This window comes from Propithecus coquereli, unplaced genomic scaffold (genome assembly GCF_000956105.1).
Source record: "Propithecus coquereli isolate 6110/MARCELLA unplaced genomic scaffold, Pcoq_1.0 Scaffold10, whole genome shotgun sequence".
NCBI lineage: Eukaryota > Metazoa > Chordata > Mammalia > Primates > Indriidae > Propithecus > Propithecus coquereli.
In genome coordinates, this window is record NW_012133858.1 from 17,216,647 (window position 1) to 17,233,638 (window position 16,992).

At 43.4% G+C, this 16,992-nt stretch overlaps 1 protein-coding gene across 2 annotated transcripts; it reads right to left on the reverse strand.

Annotated features, from left to right (window-relative positions):
• Positions 1 to 5,985: 5,985 nt before the first annotated feature.
• HRG (histidine-rich glycoprotein) lies at positions 5,986 to 15,968 on the reverse strand. 2 transcript variants are annotated; one of them, XM_012642461.1, is made up of 7 exons: positions 15,726 to 15,968; positions 13,390 to 13,506; positions 12,410 to 12,500; positions 11,089 to 11,255; positions 9,702 to 9,782; positions 7,810 to 7,911; positions 5,986 to 6,685 (listed from the first exon to the last, which is right to left on the reverse strand). In XM_012642461.1, the coding sequence occupies exons 1-7, from the start codon at positions 15,906 to 15,908 to the stop codon at positions 6,020 to 6,022; spliced, it is 1,407 nt and encodes a 468-aa protein (XP_012497915.1). In that variant the 5' UTR covers positions 15,909 to 15,968; the 3' UTR covers positions 5,986 to 6,019. The 2 variants fall into 2 exon arrangements, with proteins under 2 accessions (XP_012497915.1, XP_012497920.1); XM_012642466.1 differs by lacking the exon at positions 13,390 to 13,506.
• Between the last annotated feature and the right edge of the window lie 1,024 nt (positions 15,969 to 16,992).

The following is a 16,992-nucleotide window of genomic DNA, read 5'->3' on the forward strand; positions in this document are numbered from 1 at the left end:
CTGCTCATGTGGCAAGAGGCTGGGATGGGACTGATGGTCACTGAATTATTGGTTGCATCCCAAATGCCTGTGCTCCTGTTCTCTGCAACCTGCAATGCCTCCCTCTCTCATACCCGAACAAGGGTCAGTTGCTCTGCTTATTCTCCATAGTACTCCATAGTCTGGCCTCCCTGATTTCAGCTGTCCCACCCATGGGGGTAGGGGGTAAGTTCTTTTGGGGGAGGGGAGGGAGGCTTTAACTCTGACCCTCAAATCTAGTCCAGATAAGCTTATAATCTAAGTGAAGACAGTAGGCTTGCTTGGCTTCAAGATAAGCTCACAGTCTCCCTTCCAACCTGATGGCTACCCCAGGGCCCACATAGAACTGCTGGAACCCCTGCTGCTTATGTTCCATTACTCCTAACACACTTCTTCCTGACTCCTCCCCACCTAGACTAGAGTGGTGTGCCTGGAATTCACCTGGAATGCCTCTACCCAGGCCCTCTTGCTATTCAAATCCTACCCATTATTAAAGATCAAACCAAAGCTTTCTCCCATCTGATCTTAACAAATTTTCTTTGATTGCATTGCTTTGATGTCCTTACTGCTCACTTGGTCTCTTGCATATTGTTGGGGCTCAGAACATGATCCTCCAAAGTATGGGGCCTGGGCATGCTGAGTGCTGTGAAGGGAAAGAACTGAAAGGGCCTCGAGAGCAAGATCTATCTGCCCTTCACTCACCCTCCTTTCTCCTGCTCCCCTTTCTCCCCAAGGCAAGCCATAGAAACTACAATTCCACTCTCCCAGGTGGGTCATAGAAACTAGAATCCCTCTCCCCCAAAGCAGTCATCAAATCTAGAAAAATGAGTATACCCTTCCCCCCAGGCGTTTCTGTGAAGGAGCTGCCAAAAAGAAATTCTCTGACCTGTCTGTCTGCTAGTAGTTAATAAGACCTGCATTCTAGAAGGGTCCTATCCCCATACTTGGGAAAAATGAATTCCATACAGAGAGGCCAAGAATAATCTGAAGACAGGTCTTGCTGGGTTTCCCCACTTAGTCTATTACTATTAGATCATTCTCTTTTGTCTAATCACATGTCTACATTGCTGTCCACTCTTCATTGAATGTATGCAGAAAGACAGACAGTTGTCCCTCGGGTCTTTGGACCTTCCTTCTGAAGGTCTCCAGGTCATTGAAACTTTGGTTAAATAAATACGGTATATTTTTTTGTTTGTTTGTTTGCTTGCTCTTGTTAGACTGTCGTTTGTTACAAGAGTGTTGGCTGTGACCTTATGATGGGTGGGGAAAGGCATCACACATTTTTGCCACCTTTTCACCATGTTGTCTTTCATTCACCAAGCCTAAACAACCTGTTTGGCAAAGTTAGACCATTCAGAGAGAAGGTGTAAGGGTAGGTTAAAGACAAGGGTTAGTCCCTAGCAGATATTTGTCCTCAAGTCTTACCTCACCCCTCCCCCCAAAAAAACCAGGTTGATTTTTTTGTTGTTGGCGGTGGGATGTCTAACTTGGCATTTAAATCTCCTTGAGAAGCCCTGGAAAAGAGGGGCCAGTGGGGGCCGTGTGGTGGCCTTGCCGCAGTGTGGCAGGAACAGGAGCGTGGCAGTAATCCAGCCTAGATGCCAGTCCAGCTCTGCTGCTTAGCTGCTATGTGACCCCAAGGGCCATGTAACCTTTCTGAGCCTCAGTTTCTTCGCCTGTAAAATATGGGAAATCACAATACCTTAACATGACTTTTTTGAGGAGTGAATGAGGTAATATATGTGCAGAGCCCAGCAATTCATTCTTATAAATTATGGTCTAATATTAGAGAAGGATGGTTAAGAATCTGTGACTTACTAAAGCAGTTTTGGTAAGTGGTGTTGGCAGGGGGCAGACTCTAATGGGGGATATAAGAAAGAAATGAAGGGTGAAAGAGACCTGGGTAAGTTCTTAGGCTGAGAGGAAGGAGGGAGCAGCAGGGATGGAGAGGACAAAAGCTGGGAGGATGAGGAAATGAGTTGGAAAGGAATAGTCAAGGTTGATCATCACGGGAGTTTCCAACGAAGACTCAGAAATGGGACTTGGCAGTGTACACAGGCAGTGTAATATAGCGGAGAAAGAATGTAGCTTTGGAGGAGGCCAATCAGAGTTCTAATCCCAGTCCTATAATTTACTGACAGTAGGATCCTAAGCAGTTAATTAAACCTCTTTGGGCTTCATCTTCCTTCTCTAAGAAATGATGATTGCATGGCTCATTTTCCAAAGCCATTTCCCTTTCCTCCTTAGAGTACAACTAGACTTTATTTCCCAATCTTCTTTGCATTAGGTGTGGCTAGATGACTGAGTTCTAGCCAATGAAATGTGAGCATAAATTATGCATGCTGCTTCCAGGCCTGGCCCACAAAAACCAGCTTCATGATCCTCCATGCTCTCCCCCATGTGAGCTGGATGCAGAGGAGCCAGGAGAAAATACTGGGAGAGCAAGGAGAGAGCAGAGCCACAAGATAAAAGGAACCTGGGACCATGACTCACCCTGTGGATGGACACCTGATGATAACTGGTCTTGAACTGTTACATGAGAGAGAAATCGAATTCTCTATTAAGTCACTGAGTTTGTTTATTACAGCAGCTGGCCTATTCTAATACAATGACATTACCTGTGTAAGACAGTTGTTGGTAAAACAATAAACATAAAAACATAAAACATAAACATAAAAAAATCCTCCAACTCATAATAAATGCTTAATATATCAACTCATTAAACAAACATTTCTCGAACATATAGTATGTGCACTTTAATGAAAACGGACAAAGTCTGTACTGTCATAGAGTTTATTGGGGATGAAGAAGAAGGAAGAATAAATACACATTTCTAGCATATAGGACTTAAAGCACGGTAGTGCCACAGACAGGGTGTTATGAAGTGCAAGAAATTTTCTGCAAAAGAGTGAGGAATTTGGATTTTAGACATTTGAGAAGGCAATGTTATATTGCCTCTGTCAACATAACCTTTGAAAATTTATGGAATATGTGCAAACAAACATTCACATACGTTTTAGCCATCATGACATAAAAAATCCAGAACAGCAATGATCAATGGTATATGGTCTAAAACCTCTAGTAGAATGTAAGCTCCTCGGGGTAGGAATGGTTTCTTACCCCATTATTCACCTGCAGCAACCTGTGTTTGCATATGATGAATGCATGTAATTGAAATGAATTGAGAGTTTTAACTCCTATGTTTTCCAGGTAGGATTTTCATTAACTCAATGTTTGTAAAAGTGCTTTATAAATGATAAAACACTACCCAAATTCTTCTGTGGAAGGATAACATATGAAGTTGTTAATCTGTGCATTTTTTTGGCCTCCCTGGGTTTCACCTTTCTCTACTTCCCGTTCAGGCAGCTGACCCTGTGTTCATGCCTCTGTGGAAGGGCATGATTCTGCAGGGTGACATTTAGCTGGTGCCGGCCAGATAGCCACACTGGTTGTTTATGGATGGTGGCTGTTCTGACTGGTTGCTGTATCTGGTCTGATTGGTCAGTGCTTGTGTCATATTGGTTATTAAATTCTTTGAGTATCACCACTGTAGTTGGAAGGTAGAGAGAATCTGAAGTCTTTTTTTTTTTTTTTTTTTTTGAGACAGAGTCTTGCTCTGTCACTCCAGCTAGAGTGCAGTGGCATCATCATAGCTCACTGCAACCTCAAACTCTTGGGTTCAACAGATCCTTCTGCCTCAGGCTCCCTGAGTGGCTGGAACTACAGGCACTGAGCCACCACACCTGGCTAATTTTTCTATTTTTTGTAGAGATGGAGTCTTGCTCTTACTCAGGCTGGTCTCCAACTCCTGGCCTCAAGCGATGCTCCTGCCTCCGCCTCCCAGTGCTAAGATTACAGGCATGAGCCACAGTAGGCTGGCAGAATCTGCAGTCTTATTAGCCTGTTTCTAAATGCTTGAGCCCTTATTTGAGAGGAGGAAAAAGAAAGAGGATTATAATGTGGAAAAAGAGTCTTCTGGCACTAAAAATAAATAAAGCGAACTTGTCTGAGACTAGAAAGAGAGTCCCTGGCCTGGGCAGAAGAGATGGGAAGAACAGCAGGGTCTGGAGTTTCTGAAGCTGCAGAGATCTGCACCCTGTTTTCTGGGCATGCAGCCAGGAAGGCAGCAGCATCCTGGGGAAAGAAGAGATCTGTTTGGTGTATCTTAGCAGCTGTGCCTGTTGGTATTCTCACAGAGACTCCTACAAACTCAGTTGGATACAGAAGTAGCAGAGAAACTAGACTCAAAGAGTGAGGTGAAAGGGGTAGTGAGTATCCCTCAGCAGCGGGAACTGGGGGACCAGTAAGAGTCAAACCTCCTTCTCACGCCCACCACCCAGACACCTTAACACTGCATGAGATTCTAGAACTGTGGCACAAGTTCGTGGGGAGTAGCAGGGCGTGGGGAGAGGGTTGGACTCCAAGAAGGCAGGGGATTAAGCTTCCTATTAGCTCAGTAGGATGGCAACCTGAAATAGAAATTAATTTGTTCTGAAAATAAAGCGATATTTCTTGTGCACCTGAATTTATGGTTATGATTCATGCTTGTAACTTTCTTTGCAATTTATAGCCACAGCTTCGTTTGCATCATAATTGAATTTAGAATTTACTTTTTTTTCCCCTTGAACTCTCAATTTTATTCTCTCAAGGGACAAGGACACCAAGGATTGGACTGTCCTCTGCCGGTGACCGATAGCCTTTGCCCAGGGACCAAAGGTGCCGCCCCCCCGCCAGCCCACATCCATTGTAAAGACAGGCCTTGTGAGTTTCATTAGTCTATTCACTCATCCATTCATAAATGTTTACTGAGCACCTGTTCGGTGTTGGGACAGAACAAGGATAGATGTTCCTGCCTTTCATGTTTTGAAGGAAAACACAAGTAAACACATCAGCAACTGCACTCAGGGTGGCCAGGGCTGCAGTTAAGGCTAAGATAGACAACTGTGGGGGGTGACGCCCTTCAGGGATTTAGTTTGCAAAGCTGAGGGCAAACCTTGGCCTAAAATACTCCCCCACGCCCCCAGGGTTCAACTTGTCTCCCTTCAGGAGGCCAGGGACCCACTTCACAAGCCCCCGTGGGGTTTCTGAAGTGCATTGAGACCCACAATAGTCTATTTTCTTCCCTTAAACAGACTGATAGCATTACTTTCAGAATTCACTTTCAAATTGATGGCAAAAATTACACTAGAACTTATCACAAAACTATATTAAATTTTTCCCTCTTAAATTTCTTGGCTAAATATCTTCCTTGTCCCGATGACTTCTGGTTCTTACTTTCCTGGTGCACACAACGTCTTTACCCTCCTTTGAATTTTCTGCACATCTCTTGACACCCCGGGTTACTCTCGGCTCAGATTCATCCTCCAAAGTGTTTACTTGAGGCTGGATTTTAACCTTTCTTGATCTCAAACACATGAAGTCTGAATTTCCCCTTACACCTTTCTCTCTCTGGTTCTTCATGTGGGTCCCCACACCTTCCTCTGCCCCTTCCTCCTCTGCTGTGTGAGGCTGGGGGCTCTTATGCTGACAGATCTCAAGCACACTCTGCTTTCACCAACTCTGCCACAAAAGGAAATTTAGATGACTAGAAATAATCACTAGGAGAGAATTAGGATCACTTTTATGATAATAATAATAATCTTTTAAGGAATAATACATACCTTCTTGGTATGTCCAGCTGTATCATAAGCAGTAAGAGAGACTCTAGAATTAGAGGATTAAAGTCCAAAAAAGAAAGAAATTCAGAGGATCACAGATTTGCCTTAAGTGATGTAGTGGCCAGTGACAGAATTAACTACGAATTTGTAGCACAGAGATCTTTCATCTCCTTTGCATTTGTCTGTCTCTTCTTATGCCATTTCCTCCCCATCCACATTTTGCCCAATCCTGTGTATGAAAGTAAGGTGAAAAGAACTGTAATTTTCTTTTATTTCTGATCACATTTTATTTATGGTTCTAATTCAAACTATTATTCATTTTTCCCCATCAGGGGAGTCACATTTTATTTTTGAAATGTATATGCAAAAAACTTGGAAATTGGTAGAACCTCATTCTTGAACGTCCCTGGACATGATTCAGAGGCTGACTGAGGGAAGGGTTTTAGTGAATCGCTCTGGTTTGGCAATGAGAAGATGGGAAAATTGGCTTCAGGAAGAGGAAGAACTTCGCCTGTATTTAGTGGAGGCAGCCGGTAAACATATCCAATTGGTCTCCGGTGAAAGGGGAAGTGTCCTTTACCTGGACCTTTTTCTTCTGAGGGCCTAGGTGGTGGGCCATGGCCACGGCGATGGTGATCTTGGGGACCTTGGTTATGGACTGGTGGGTCACAGGGTCCATAGGGATGGAAATCATGGCCATGAGGTCCGCGTCCATGGGGGCGGTGTCCATGGGGATGTTGTCTGTCCGGACGGTGTTCACTGGAATTACGATCATGGGGGTGCCTTTGGGTCTCATTGATGCCAAAAGCGTGGTGAGGACATCTTGGCCCTGGAGGGGGCGCTCCTGCTTGAAGTGGAGGTCTGCCTGGGTGATCTTGTCCTTCTGGGGGCGGTGGGCATCCCCATCCATGTGGCTTGTGGGGATGATGATGATCTCCAACTCCATTGGGCTTGAACGGAGGCTTGCCAGGCCCATGTCCACCAAAGTGGGGGTGGTGGCCGGGGTGTTCCTGGTAACGGATACAGAAAGGGAATATCATCATGTAACACAAAAGGAAAAGTTAGATCTTTAACTTGATGTAGATCAATGGCTCCCAGACTTTTGGATTCCACAAATCAATAGAAAAAGTAGGATAACAAAAAAGGAATTCTCAAATTTTTATCTACCAAAGTTGACATTTAAAATACAAACAACTATAATCTACTACCATCATTTCACAAAAAAATAACATTCTGATAACAAAAGAGTCAGAAAGATAATCTCGGAGTATTGATTAGTCCTTTGGGTGGAATAAATGTTCTATATGGAAAACTTTATTATTCTTACTGTTCTCATTTCAACAGAAAGTGGTGAAACTATATTTTGAAATGGTGCCCATCTACAGACCAACATTTGGAAAATGAGTGACTTACAATTGATTCTCAAAAGAGTTCTGAGGGTTCATGATATCCACCTGGTTTACTTCTAAAAGATGATCACTTGGCCTCTTCCTTCTCCTTTTGTTCACACTAATTTTTAAAAAATCTGTGGAGCCATGTTCATTGTGAGTAACCTGCCCTTTCTTTTTCTTTCTTTCTGTTTTTGAGTTGGGACATGGATGGCTGTATTATTTTCAATTATTTTCAATTTTTTTCCAGATATAAAAAATTCTGTGAAGAAAATCTTTGTGCTCACCCACAAAATAGAACACAGATTTGTGGAACAGATGTAAAATATTGTTTTGCATCTTATTTTATATACCTTTGTATAATAAATTTGAGGCTAATTTGTTCCCCCTAGGATCTATGCCTAATAGTGAAAGCTAGGAATTACTAAATCTCAGCACCGGAGTCCTTAGAAGACCATATTCAAATTCATTCAAAGCCAATTGAATTGGTCATGAGTTTACTTTTCTGCCAAATCTTAGCCCTCTCTAATTCTTGGAAAAGTTTTCACACTTTTTGCATCATGCCAGCAATTGCACTTCTTTCACCAGGGGTCAGATCTCTCTGTCTCTGTCTCTGTCTGTGTCTCTGTCTCTCTCTCACACCCCCACACCATACAAACACACCTATAAGAACCAAATGCACTATGTGTGTAAAAATATCACTTAATCTGACATTGCTCACAAGACAGTCTACTTAGGCAACCCACCTCAGGGTTGAAGACTTCACAGTTCACATCAAGGTCTTTTGGGGTTCCCAAGTCAGAGTCTTCTACATCATAGGATGAAACTGCTTTGCAGAATGCAAAAACCTGCAAGAGAAAAAGAAGCCTGTTTGTGTGTGTGTGTGTGTGTGTGTGTGTATGTGTGTGTGTGTGCAGTTGGTAGGAAGGTGCCCAGCCAGAGTTGTAAACTTTCAGATATTCAGGAAAGGAAGAACAGCTTTAGAAAAATCAAGGTAATATTATCAGATATTCCCACCAGTTATTCAATAATCTTTCATAGTCAACACTTTGGGGAAAGTGCAGTGCAGATTCCAAAGGACTTCATTTCAAATTGCTGTGGTTCTCTTCCCTGAGCAGTCCCCAGTGCTGGGCTTTCCCATGGCTGGTGGTAAGGAGCAGCACGTCATTGCTGCCTTGCCCTTAGGCCAGCCCTTCTGCAGAAGACCTGACTTGCCTGTGCCTAGAGGAATGAGGAATGGTGCAAAAGAGGGATTTATGACTTTAACTGGTTCCTTGGAAGGACGTGTTGGAAAGAAGGAGCCTATATACAGACAGATTTGCATGCACCCCGCCAGAGAAGTGTCTGCTGGCTCCACCCGACGTACAAGGGCTGCAGCGGCTGACCTGCCTTCCTCCAGAGGTGCCTAGACCCAACTGTCAAAGTTAGACTAGGACAAGAGGATGACTCTTCCCTAGAAGAAATTGTTAAGCATTGAGGTTCTGAGTACAGTTTGGGAATCAGATAGACCTATGTCAATCCTGGCTTCCCCACATGCTAGTTGTGTGAATTTAGTCAAATTACACAAAATTTCTGAAGCTCAGTCTTTATAAAATGGGGATAATATGGTGAACCCACAGGTTGTGGGAGGCTTTAATTACATGAGATGATGCTGTAAAACACTTAGCACTGAGCCTGCTCCTTTCCCTTTCCCCTGGTTCTGCACTGGTTTGTGTTCCTCACACAAAGATAGTTAAGTTGTTCATTGGGGATAGGGGAGGGAGGTGTCTTTTCTGGTGGCCACTAGGCAGGATTCTAGAACTGAATAGGGTTGAAAATTTGAACAGCCAAAAAAGGAACTAACAAGTACTTCTTCCCTTCTGGCCAGGGAGAATATGTTGTTAAATCAGAAAAATTCTGGGCTTGAAATTAGAATTGAAATTTTGTATCCTAACACTTTCTAGCTAAGTTCCCTTAAGTAAATGGTTAAAATTCTAGGCTCCCTTGTCACAGAAGAATGGAGGCAGACACCTGCTTTCCTTCTCAGCGTGACGGTCATGAGGTTCCAATTAGACAATGATACATGTGCAGGTGTTTTGTAAACTGTATGTCACCATGCAAATGTCAGGTGTTATTAACAACATCTTCCTGCAAGTACGTGGGAATCAATTTGGGAATGATTAGGGGGCAAATCCCACTGGACTATGCATGGGAAGAACTGGATTTTAATTTCAGCTCAGTCATGAACCTGGGTAAGACCCTTTCTTTGCTGAGCTTCAGTTACCTGCTCATTTGTCAGATGGGATCTGAGGGTGTCAATGAGAGGGAATGAATGGACCACTTGGTGTGTGGGTCTTACTGCAACCTCGTTGCTTGTTTTAGCTAAGCCTTTAATTCTAACAGGTTAAAAAAACCCTCAGTTTTAAATTTAGGTATATATATCATGCACATTATAAAATCATATTCTCACAATTCAGTTAATTTCTCAGTGCCTTTGTTTCCCCATCTGCAAATTTTGGATAAAAATAGTCTCTATCTCATCTGGTGGTGTGAAGGCTAGTAAGTTAACATATGTGTAAAGCACTTAGAAGAGTGCCTAGCGGGTAGTCAGCACTCTCTAGATGATACTTGCCATTTCACAGACATGTATTGTACTTACCTTATGGTGTCTGGGGAAATGGTGCCTGGAGCAGTTTCTCACAGAAAATTCCACATAGTAATTGGTTCTTTCCCCTCCTCTCTAGAACAGATGGGATCAAAACAGTTTCAGGAACAAAGGAAAAGGGGGGAAATCAATACATACCTACTATCCAGTAATTGTATTAATAAAGCAATACAAGGATTCAAAATCACCAATATGTGCCATTTTTCTTATGGTTTCTGCCTTTTAAAAATTGGTCACCTAAGGGAAAACCTACCACTTCATTGAAAGGATTCCAATAATACAGACACAACTGAGTATAGTGTGAAAACTCACCCTTCCTGCACCCCAACTTTTCCTGCTTGGAGGTACCACTATCATTCGTTTCATGTGTTTCTCTTTATAGCCTTTTCTCAGATACAATGCACATATACACATACATCTAAGTATTTCATATAAATGGGCTCATATTCTTAAATATTGTACTGTAACCTGCTTTTTCCCTTAGCAATATGTCTTAAAACTCTTTCCAATATACATGGGTCCAAAATATTCCTTTTAGTAACTGTATTGTATTCATTTCAGTGCTTGTATGGACCATCACCTATTTAACTTTGCATTTTCAAAATGCATGACAGACATCAACCCGCTGCTTTACAAGACAGCTCCGGGGGGGAGGCTCCTGAGCCTTGGGACAGGGAGGCAGGGAACCATCTAGCTTCAGCCACACCACTGGGTGTCGGGGAGTAGTTTCTCTGAGCCTCAGTTTTCCATCCTAAAACAAGGACGCTAATATTGGATAATTTTTTTTTCTTTTTGAGACAGAGTCTTGCTCTGTTGCCTGGGCTAGAGTGCAGTGGTGTCTTCATGGCTCACTGCAACCTCAAACTCCTGGGCTCAAGTGATTCTCCTGCCTCAGCCCCCCAAGTAGCTGGGACTACAGGAGTGCACCACCACGCCCAACTAAATTTTCTATTTTCTTGCTCCTTCTTGCTCACACTGGTTTTGAATTCCTGGTTTCAAGCCATCCTCCCACCTGGGCTTCCCTAAGTGCTAGGGTTACAAGCAAGAGTCACTGAGCCTGGCCAATACTGGATAATTTTTAATGACTCACATAACCCTACTATGCTGTTTTATTTTCCTCTTTCCTTTTTGGATGTTTCCTCCTCTCTGTCACATATCTACTCCCACCCCCATTCATACACCCTCTAAAAATAAAAAACTTGCAGACAGCAGTTCTTTGATACCTGCTGCCTGTCTATTACAGCCCCAAAGGCTGCCACGGGTCCCCAATTTAGAAGCAGCTGGTCATTTGAGGCAGGTGGAGAGGGTGTGCCGTTCAGTTCGTGCCCGCCAAGTGGGAGCCCGGGCCCTCAGACCGTAGCTGGACATGGTGGAGACTCACCGCTCTTGCAACTCTCTCTACTCTGTCCACTCTGAAAGAGGCAAAGTCACCATTCTCCTCTTTGTACTTCTCAAGGGCTTGGTTGGCTTGATTTCTGTAGAGCTCGGTGTCCTCAAAAAAATCTAAGACTACTGGACTGTCTTTGTTATTGGCCAATGCTGAAGAGACTACACGAAGAAGATGGGAGTGTCATGGTTACTGGGTGGGAAATGGCAACGGTGACAAGAATAACAATAACTTCATTTTACAGATGGGCAAATGGAGTGTTGGGGAAGCTAAGTAACTTGTTCACCATCAGTCAGACCCTCAGCAGCAGAGCCGAACTGCTGATCCTTCTTTCTGGTCCTTCTGATGCCCAAGCCTCTGCCATGACCCCTCTTCATCACGTCCTCACCACTATCCCTCACAAAGTGCCAGCACTTTTGTGAATCTTCTGGCTTTGCCAAGGACAAAGAGGCATCACAAAGGTAAAGTTTGGCCCAAAGAGAAGAGAAGATACATAGCTCAACCTTTCTTTAAGGCAACCTCCTACAGAAGCTGCTTGGCTGATGAATTTTTTTATATTTAATCTTGTTCAGATTTGCTATTTTTTGAAGGAATTCTGTGATAATTCATTTTGAAAATGTACATAAAAAGAGCATGGAGTTTAGAGTCAACACTGCTGGAACTGAGTCATGTCTTCACCACATCCTGGCTGTGTTCCGAAGGCCAAGTCATTAAACGTCTCAATTATTTTATTTCTAATATAGAAGGTATCCTAGTCTTTACTTTGTAGCCCTGTGGTGAGATTAAATGAGATAATATGTACTTTGAAAACTTGTAAATAATACACAGCTTTTAAATGTTGAGGTCAATACTTACTGAATGCTAAGAATGCTCTGCCCAGTGTACTATATAGACCATCTTATTTAATTCTAACAAAAGCTCTAAAAGCTAATGTTCTTATTATCCTCATTTTGCCAAATGAGAAAAGCTTAAAGAGCTTAAGTATCCTGCTCCCAAAACTATACAACTAGTAAATGATGAGGTTGGGATTCAAACTAAAACAAATCTGCCCCAGTGCCTATGCCTCTACAAGGATGCTGTACTGCCTTTTTTAAATCTCTATTTTTGTGCATTGAATTTCTTTAAAGAAAGGTGTACCAGTAACCGGGGAAAACTGTCTCTCTTCTATTTCCAGGAAAGTGAGTGATACAATGTAGTCTATGTGGGTAGAGACCCTTTCCGTCACATATATCATGGTATTACATGAGGAATACTACGGTGTGATTGAAGTCTGTGTTAACCTAGAATTAAAGAGCAATTTAACAGATTACCATACCAGAACTTGTGGTGCAGTTAAAGTCCACCAGCCGAAGATCCTGAGATTCACTCGAATACCTAGTAGCTATTACCTTGCATTGTCCAATCACCTGTAAGAAAGAGGTTTTGCTGGGTCATTGCATACTGCCTTCCTCTGGTTGCATATGAGACAACAAAAAGATGATTCAGTGCACTTCTATACATTTAAAGTGTATTTGGGCTTTCCTTCATCAAACCCTGTCTCAAATTTGAATTTTCTTAGTCTGTTCCTGTGTGCTACATAGATGCCCTCTATTGGATGCCAATAGGTATCCAAAATCCTCATGATAACCAGGGAGAAACTGCTTGAGGGATCGTGACCATATCCCAAACATCTTCAAGGGAAATGAAGGCAAAACTCCTAGCTGTGTGAGCCTCTTGTTTTCTGGAAATGAAATCTTGTATCGTTGCTTACTTGTCTTTGTGTTCTCCTCCTGTACCAGAGAGTATAGCATTGCAGTCCAATATACAGAACAAGACCCTATTCCTCCCTGCATGTGCAAGGCGCAGAACAAGAGCCATTCCTCACTGCCTCTAATCTCTTTGGCCATTCCTGCTCACAGGACAAGTCTCGATAGGACCCAATTACAAGTTCACAGATTCTTAGACACATAGAATGTCAGGGCTGGAAAGGACCTTAGGGTCCATGGACCCTAAGACCCTCCTCTCATTTTGCAGTTGAAAAGACTGAAGTTTAGCGATGTTATTAGGTGACTGGCCTAAGGCCTCACAGCTGATCCTGCTATCCCATGGGGCCATAAGCCCTGCTGACATATCTTGAACAGGATTCCAAGGAATGGCTCTCAAGAGTATGACTCAAGGTCAACATAACCTTCCTGAGTCTCAAGGCAAAAGCTGCTCACTCTTCTGCTGTGTTAGCCCAGGCATGTGGCTACCCTGAGCAAGCGGAGTATATGGAAAGGAGGAATGGTAAGAGAGAATGGCACCCGGCGTACTTACTGTATCAGATGGAAAGTTAGAAACATTCGGCTCACAGTCATTCCAGTGCTTCCTGGAGAGGACCGAGCAGTCAGTTTCTTTCACATCTAAGACTAGATAATAGACAGTTGCAGATCCCTGAGGAATGCCAAGAAAGCAGCAGGTGAGTAACACGTGGGAGCCCAGAGGGTTTTTCTTAATGAAAGCTGTATCTTTATTTCCTAAACACCAGTTCCTGTCCATCTCCCCATCTTTGCTGTTGTCCTACTTTTATGATGTTTGATATGTTCATTTGAATAAATACCTTCAAACAGTTATTTCCAAATATTGTTTGTAAGTGGCCATGCTGTTTCTTCTATCCACAAGCTTTGAAAAGCTATTGGTAAATGGTAGTGCTGATTTGAGTGGAGGTGTTGAAAGTACATGGCTAGAATTACAAGTGATGACAGCCACATCAAGGCCTCCAGTCTGTACTTGCAGCTTCATCCTAGCACTCAGTTTGATTCTTGAACTTGGATTTCTGTCTCCATTTCCATTTGCTGGAACTGATAATCCACTTTCTTCTCTTACAAACCAGCTACCTCTCTCAATTTCCCTTGTGTTTATCAGTGACACCATCAAATACTTATCGCCTTAGACTCTGGCTTAAAAAATGTAAATCGTGGAGCATGCCACCCACCCACTCTCTATATTACCACTCAGAGAGGCACTGTGCCAACGCATCCCGTGTTCTGCTCATGTGGCAAGAGGCTGGGATGGGACTGATGGTCACTGAATTATTGGTTGCATCCCAAATGCCTGTGCTCCTGTTCTCTGCAACCTGCAATGCCTCCCTCTCTCATACCCGAACAAGGGTCAGTTGCTCTGCTTATTCTCCATAGTACTCCATAGTCTGGCCTCCCTGATTTCAGCTGTCCCACCCATGGGGGTAGGGGGTAAGTTCTTTTGGGGGAGGGGAGGGAGGCTTTAACTCTGACCCTCAAATCTAGTCCAGATAAGCTTATAATCTAAGTGAAGACAGTAGGCTTGCTTGGCTTCAAGATAAGCTCACAGTCTCCCTTCCAACCTGATGGCTACCCCAGGGCCCACATAGAACTGCTGGAACCCCTGCTGCTTATGTTCCATTACTCCTAACACACTTCTTCCTGACTCCTCCCCACCTAGACTAGAGTGGTGTGCCTGGAATTCACCTGGAATGCCTCTACCCAGGCCCTCTTGCTATTCAAATCCTACCCATTATTAAAGATCAAACCAAAGCTTTCTCCCATCTGATCTTAACAAATCTTCTTTGATTGCATTGCTTCGATGTCCTTACTGCTCACTTGGTCTCTTGCATATTGTTGGGGCTCAGAACATGATCCTCCAAAGTATGGGGCCTGGGCATGCTGAGTGCTGTGAAGGGAAAGAACTGAAAGGGCCTCGAGAGCAAGATCTATCTGCCCTTCACTCACCCTCCTTTCTCCTGCTCCCCTTTCTCCCCAAGGCAAGCCATAGAAACTACAATTCCACTTTCCCAGGTGGGTCATAGAAACTAGAATCCCTCTCCCCCAAAGCAGTCATCAAATCTAGAAAAATGAGTATACCCTTCCCCCCAGGCGTTTCTGTGAAGGAGCTGCCAAAAAGAAATTCTCTGACCTTGTCTGTCCGCTAGTAGTTAATAAGACCTGCATTCTAGAAGGGTCCTGCCCCATACTTGGGAAAAATGAATTCTACACAGAGAGGCCAAGAATAATCTGAAGACAGGTCTTGCTGCGTTTCCTCCCTTCTGTTACCATTGTATCATATCCTATTGTCCGGTCACATCTCTACACAGCTGTTGTTTTGTCATTGAATTTAAGCATACAAACGACAACTTTCCCTGGGTGTGTGCATCTTCATTTCTGAAGGTGCTCATGTTGAGTAAAACTTTGATTAAATAAGTTTTTATGTTTTCTCCTGTTAATATGTCCTTGTTAGTTTTATTTCAGACTCAGGAACCCTAGGAATGTTGAGAAAACTCTTCCTCCCCGCTCAGTTTATCCCATCTTACAGAGTTTGCCTTTATGTGTCAGCAGACTATTATTTCCGTGAAGGCAAGGCCCACAGTTTATTCTAATTTTTCTCTAGTAGTACTTAATATTTAACCGGGGTCAGCTACGTGCTTCTAAGTACTTACAGATTGATTCTTAGTTAAGGTCATACTCATAATAAACATTAGTTTGAAGTAACGAAGAACAATCTAGAGCAGCCACAGAAACTAAACAGAAAACCCTGAGCAAAGCCATTCGCTGTGCAAAGCAGTAGACCTAGAGGGTAGAGTCACATCTGCCCCTGGTGCACGGTCACCCAGCTCAGCTCTGCCATCAATGGTTCCTCACCACTGCGTCCAGGTGGGCATCAGCGACGCGCAGCAACTGGAAAAGGTAGCCATCCCGTCGCCATTTATTGATCAGGTCTAGAGCTTTCTCCGCCTCTGGCTCAGCGGCATTACAGTCCGTGGGACTCACAGCACATGAGTACTGCAGTGTCACCAAAAGCAGCACTGCAGTGAGTGCCTTCATTTTGGTAAACTGTCCCTTGCTATGGTCTACTCCATAGAATTTTATATAGATGTTCTGAAACACACACACACACACACACAAACACACACACGATTGATTAAACAAAATCTTTGTACATTTTTGTTGTGTAACTGGGGACGTTCACCTTGACCCCTGGTTCAAATATCCGTCAACAGGCTGTAAATGATTAGTGGATCCTGGGGACGGAAAGTTGAGAAATGCAGCTGGTGAGTGGGTGAAACAGTGATCTGCACATATCAGGATATGTTTAGCAGGTAGCAGATCCAAAGTGTGTCTCTGACCATAAGAACTGCCTATGTTGGTGTGGGGGATGGGGTTGGAGGTAATGTTCCTCCATCTGCCCATCTGCCTTGGCTGGAAATCTCCACCATCAGTCTCCTCTTTGGATTTTGGCACTAAAACTCCTCGGTGGAATACAACTGTGTTATCTAAGGGAGGTAACATGTTAAACAATTAGCATTATAAAAGGAACTGACTTCAGGTAAAACAGAATGATTAAGAGGTTGTTGCTTTGGAGTCAGACCCTAATTTCCAACCCTGGCTCTGGTACTTCTTACTGTGTGATGCTGGGTAAGCAACAAAACTTCTCTGATTCTTAGTTTTCTCATTTATAAAACAGAGATTAATATCTCTTGGCAGGCTCATGCGATAATTAAATAAGACAACAACCAATATAAAGCAACCAATATAATTCTTGGCACATAATAGGTGCTGAATGAATGGTGTTATTTATTATTATCATTATTATTACTATTAGTGTGCCTGGGAATAAATTGGGGACCATGCATCCCAGTTCTCGGTGGCCCTTAAAGCATGTCAAAAAGCATTGGCTCATGTGGAAGAGGATGGTGGTGAGACCAGGCGCCAAACAATGGGATGCCCATCCCACTGAGGGGGGCTCAGCGCTGGGGGACAGAGCTGGGATACAGCTGACCCCCTACCCTCAGCCCTCTGAAGAAACCAGTATACCTACATGGAACCTTCATACCAGCGGCATCAGAATGGACCAGAGGGAATCAGCCTAGGTTCCCTCCTCACTGCCAAAAAACAGCCATTCTCTTAG